This window comes from Cannabis sativa, chromosome 6 (assembly GCF_029168945.1).
Source record: "Cannabis sativa cultivar Pink pepper isolate KNU-18-1 chromosome 6, ASM2916894v1, whole genome shotgun sequence".
NCBI classification, from domain to species: Eukaryota; Viridiplantae; Streptophyta; class Magnoliopsida; order Rosales; family Cannabaceae; genus Cannabis; species Cannabis sativa.
In genome coordinates this window covers 2,259,123-2,265,250 of record NC_083606.1, presented here as the reverse complement: position 1 = coordinate 2,265,250, position 6,128 = coordinate 2,259,123, and the positions used below count along the sequence as shown (strand labels likewise).

Below are 6,128 nucleotides of genomic sequence, written 5' to 3'. Positions count from 1 at the left end.
AGATGGTAAAATTCGAAGGATAATAACTTTGGCTCCAGTTGAAGTCAACACCCCCGTACTCCCTCCTAGAGGATAGTTAGACTGATAGGAAGTCCCCTAAATGAGTATCCAAATAATACAACTTGTCCCCTTCTGTATGACATAGTAAAATTGGATGAACATGGGATCATGGTTTGACTATTACATTTGTGATTTTATTTTCTTTATTCCAATCAAAATATTTGTGAATTCTTTAATAACCTTTGAAACAAAGCTTAACATTTTTGTAAGAATCAAGTACAACAAATCATTATTAATTTCATGATTTTGCTATACAAGAATACTCATAAATACTAGGAATCAAATACAAATCATCTTTTCTTCTCATTGTAAGTCCAAATAACTCTGTCATATCCAAATTTTCATGGTTCATTCCTTTGGGAAGTTTCCAATCAAAATGGTATAACAAATATGCAAGAGAAAGCTCAACATTAATAACACCAAATGACATGCCCGGACATATTCTCCTTCCAGCGCCAAATGGAATGTACTCAAAATTGTTGCCCTTAAAGTCAATAGAGCTTTCTATAAACCTCTCTGGCATAAAATTCTCAGGTTCATTCCAATACTTTGGATCTCTTCCAATGGCCCAAGCATTTACTATCACTCTTGTTTTTTTAGGTATCTCATAACCATTAATGTTACATTTTTCCATACTTTCCCTTGGAAGTAGCAAAGGAGCTGGAGGATGCAACCTTAGAGTTTCTTTAACAACTAATTTTAAATATTTCATCTCACTGATTGAAGATTCATTCACTGATCCTTTTGTGCCAACAACTTTTCTTACCTCATCTTGAGCTTTTTTCATCACTTTTGGATTTCTTATCATTTCTACCATAGCCCAATCTACAGATAAAGCTGATGTTTCACTCCCAGCCGAAAAGATATCCTGAAATTAAGTCACTATAAGTAATATTTTGTTGTGACTATATAAAAGTCACATTTAGTCACAAAAAAGTTGTTACTAAAAGTAGCAATTTTTTTTGTAGAGAATCCACCCATATTCTATAAATCTATTATAATTTTATATGTGCTAGAAAAAAAAAATATACTGTACCCCAATTATAACACTTCACAAAGTATCTTTTAAAAGTTATGTATTCTAGATAAAAAAAATAATAATAAATAACCTTTTTTTATATGAACTATTATTTTGAAATACTACTTGCCAATATAAATAAGTTGATATTGATGAGAACTTACAAAGATTATTGCTTTAATATTGTCATTTGATAGGGTGAACCAACCATCTTGTTTATTCTTATGAAACTTCAAAAGAACATCAACCAAATCTTCATCTTTTCCACTTTTCTCTTTCATATGCTCCTTGATGATATTTTCCATTATTCTTGATGACCTTAGTTTTATGCTCTCAAATATAGGATGACTTTTCCAATCAAGAAATCTCATAGCTGGAAACACCTCAGCAAATTCAAAGCCTACCCCCGCCTTGATAGCTTCCTCAACAATCGAAATGAACTCGTCGTGATCACTGCTTTTCTTGCCAAAGGCAGCCCTAGATGTGATGCCATAAGAACATTTTGTAACCATTTGAGTAAGATTGATTGCTGATGATCCATCTTTTGAAGATGTCATGATCCCTTCAACAAGATTAAACAACTCTTCTTCTCTAACCGGTCGAAAAGTTTGAACTCTTCCCGGGCTTAGAAGCTCTTGCATACAAATCTTTCTGAGTTGTCTCCAATACTCACCATATGAAGAAAATATAATGTCAGTACAATTATATGCCATGATCTGAGCAGCAAGAGTTTGAGGCCTAGATGCAAAAACAACATCATGGGTTCTCATGATCTCTTTAGCATACTCTGGTGATGAAACTATTAGAGTTGGAATTTGTCCAATTTTAAGGTACATGAATGGCCCATATTTCTTAGCTAAGTCTCTAAATGAAATATGGGGAGAAGAGCCAAGGATTTGGTGTATATTTCCCACTAATGGTAGTCTCCAAGGTCCTGGTGGTAGCTTTGAAATTGAGTTCTTAGTTTGATGAGCTCTTTTCAAAACTATTTTCACTACCATAAACATAAAACTTAAAGTGATGAAGATTATTGGGAAAGAAAGTTGTTGAAGATCCATGTGAAAAACTATAAGATTGATTGATAGGATTGGAGTTGTTATATATGTGGCTTTGGAGTTGTGAATGTAATGATATAAAAGATAGAGATAAGGATTGTAAATATGCAATTTTGTTATCCAATAATAAAATTCCATGTGGAAAATTAGATCATGACTTAGCCCATATATAAAAATTATTTTTATTGGGGTATATTTGTTTCTAACATCTCTACCATATTTTATTATATTTTAAGGGTAAATATCATTTTGATTCTTGTGTTTTGTAAAAGTTACTAATTGGATCTTTTGTTTTGTAAATGATAAAATAGACATTGTATTTTCTAAAATTGTAAAAATAGGACTTTGAAGTGATTTTTTGTCAAAATAAAACTTAATAATAATCTGACCTAGAGATGTTATGACAAAATTGGTTATATTTTCAGTATCTGTTCGTATTAAAAATTGTCTTAAAGTTGATTATATTAAAAAATTAAATTATTAAAAATTTAGCTCAGGGTCCTATTTTAATCATTTCAGAAAATATAAAGTCTATTTTGTCATTTAACAAAACAGAGAGTCCGATTAATAATTTTCACAAAACACAGAATCTAAAATGGTATTTACCCTTATTCTAATAGTATAATTAAGTATTGAGCCTTTTGAGGATTTATGAATTATAATACTAATATTTTGTATTTTGTTGATGTTTGGAAAATTGATGGTAATGGGTGGGTATGGAGGTAAAATTTGTGTTTTAAGCATATAAATATCTAAGTGATGGATTGTAGTTTTAACAAGCAACTCCAACCACAATATTATATTTAGTGCTGCACTAACATTAAATATGTCATTATAATCTTTTTTATTCAAACCACAAAAAAAAAAAAAAGGTATTCTTTATTATTATTATTATTTTTCAATGAAATATAGAATATATTTTAATATTAAATAATATCTTTATATATTAAAAGTGCCTATCTAACGGCAATTCTTGGTTTAACGATTCTTGGTTTAACGATTCTTTTTTTATTAAGACTTACACGATTAACTTAACAGACTGCTAACGTTAAACGTTAACAAATAAATAAACCCAATAATTAACCCAAAAAATAAAATATATAACAGAATTCTTGATTTATGAGAAATTTATGGGTGACTTTTTATTTATATTAAAAATAAAATAATTTATATTATAAAATTATTGGCTGAAGCTAACGACTTTAAATTGTTGTGCTATGTATTTAAAAATATACTTTATATTTTGACCTATTAATTAATTGTTTAATTAGTTATTTTTTTAAATCAGTTTAATTAGCTATTTAATAACAGTATCATATATATATAAATTTCCTAAAACTCTAGCCTATTGAGCGATGAACTCCCCCAATTCGAAGCACATACGCCGCCGATAAGAAATCCTAACAGAGTTTTTTTTTTCAAATTGTTTGTTCTCTCTCTCTCTCAATTTTCTTTCTATTTTCATCCATGGTCTAGGAAATCACGAAGAGAAGAGAAGGAGGAAGAGTGGTGAAGTGTATGGCAGGTAGGCTAAGGAGGAGGAGTGGTGAAGAGTATGACGGGTAAGCTAAATCGTTTTTTAAAAATTCTATTTTACAGTTTCACATTCAATAATCTTTTGCTTTGATTTTCATATAAGGATATTCTAAATTTGGTTTCTAATCTGTAATATATTTTAATATTTTTATGCTTCTTAATATATAATAATTGTTTATAGTAAGGTGCCTTAGTGATGAGTTTGTTAATTATTGTTGTCTTGTAATGAGACTTATCATTGGGTACAAAAACTGATCATATATGTATTTTGATGTAATGAAAACCGCATTTTGATTTTGAAGCAAATTCACAAAATGAGTTGATCAAAGAAGCTGGTTAGCGATTGAGAGCTTAATGATGCCAGAGGCAACCAGAAGTGAAAAAATCCAAATGGGAAGTAGCCATATAAAGGTGAACATTACAATTTCCTTGCCTGTAATGTGAGAAAAGGTACCAATTTTGATGTTCCAAAGTAAATATAAAATGGTATAGAGAAGAATGAAGTGGTTTATTTTATTGGGTATATCATATATACTTGGGTGAAGCTAAAAGTGAATGAAAAACAGAGTTTTGACAGTGGTAAAGGCGTAGTAAGAGACTTTTTTCTATCATATTATTGACTTGCTATCCTTTGAAAAAAAAATTTGATTGTTGGTCAAAATTATTTCTTGGATACATTATATAAAGCATAACTTTTTTTTTTTAGTTTTATTGGTATAAAGATTCATTTGAATATTTTTATATATTAATCATGTTAAAAATGCTGTAAGGGTAGATCACTAAAATTGCATATCCACATCCAATCATTCTCGTCTGAGAAAACGTTTCTTTGTATTTATATGATGAAGTCAACTATTTTATAGGATTAGTTTCAAGTTTCAAAAGCAAAATTGTAATTTATTGAGGAAATTACACTCTATACCCTTTTTATATTGTCATCTTTCATTTTTACCCTCTTTTTAAAAGTCTATCATTTTTACCTATTTTTTTAATCATTGTACCAATTTTGCCCATGTCACTTCAAGATACTCTCCATGTGACTCTCTTATGTTAGGTATTTTGGGTACAATACATATAAAAAGAGGTATGTTTCAAATAAATATAAAATTAGAGGCAAATTTGGTTAATTGATTAATAAAAGAGACATTTTTCAACTTACCCCTAATTTATTTTATGATTAGTTTGATTGTATTGATCCAGGTAATGACTCTTAAATAGCCCAATATGGGCCTTTTGTAGGGTTGAACAGTGACCAACAAAGAATTAGCTCCTACGCCTTGATTAGGGAAGTTGTCAGACTCGCCCCATGTGAGAAGAGGATTACTGAGCTTCTAAAAGTTAACAAGGACAAGCTTGTGCTCAAAAAAGCAAATGTACATGAACTATTATAAGAAAAGTTGATAAAAAGGTTATGAACCATGTCAACTACATGCCCTATGTTTTTGGAGTCTACAATGATTCATTGGACACCAATTACACACAATTGTTAGATTCATTTTTTCTTCTAAATAACGATTATTGGAGATTAGCTCTTTTTTTAGTTAATATGGTTAGTTAAATGCATCTGATTATACAATATCATAAATATATTCTTTAGGTTTAAGATTTGCTTTCGATTACATTACCCTTAGTAATTTTTTTTTTATGTTTATGGTCTATTCATACCATAATGATTATAAATATAACTTGCTATTGACTCAGGTTGTAAAATCATTTTAACTAATTTTTATTTTGCCTTTGATATCAGAATAAAAAATTATGTGGGTGGCAAGTTATCCCTATAGAAAGTGTAAATTTTTTCGAAATTATAATATATTAAATATAATTAATTATATAACTAAGCATACGTGCATTTGCACGTAACTATATATCTTTATATATTAAAAGTGCTTATCTAACGGAATATAAATATTCTGTTAAATTTAGTTTGATCTCCCGTTAACAAATAAACTCAATAATTAAACCAAAAAATTAAACAATCTTTTAAATATTAATAATCTATTTTTAAATTAAAAAAATCATCTTACCCACATATCTCTCTAACAAACAAAACCATATATATATATATATATATATATATATATATAAACAAAACCATATGGTAAGCCTAATTTTCCCAAAAAAATTCCCCCCAAAAAAAGAAAATATATATAAATACATATTCCCCCAAAACCATAAGTTTGTTTATAGCAATGATATAATTGCTATTTCTTTATAAAAAAAAATAATGAAAAATGAGGACACTCAGGAATGGGGTGAAAGCTCCTTTCTTCTGCAGCATATATCGACGACAGACCTTCAATTTCTGTTCGCGATCTCAAATCCAAGATTATCCGATTCAAAAATCTCAATTTTTGTCAAGATTTTGATCTTCTACTATCTGATGCTCTCACTGGTCAAGGTTAGCTTTCAATTTTCGATTGGTTTGTATTTGTCAAGATTATCTGATTTTTCTTTAC

General features: G+C 29.0%; 1 protein-coding gene across 1 annotated transcript; it reads right to left on the bottom strand.

Moving 5' to 3' along the window:
* Positions 1-260: 260 nt before the first annotated feature.
* LOC115724472 (cytochrome P450 71D9) lies at positions 261-2,197 on the bottom strand. The gene is made up of 2 exons (XM_030653763.2): positions 1,243-2,197; positions 261-928 (listed from the first exon to the last, which is right to left on the bottom strand). The coding sequence occupies exons 1-2, from the start codon at positions 2,134-2,136 to the stop codon at positions 299-301; spliced, it is 1,524 nt and encodes a 507-aa protein (XP_030509623.2). The 5' UTR covers positions 2,137-2,197; the 3' UTR covers positions 261-298.
* Positions 2,198-6,128: the final 3,931 nt, after the last annotated feature.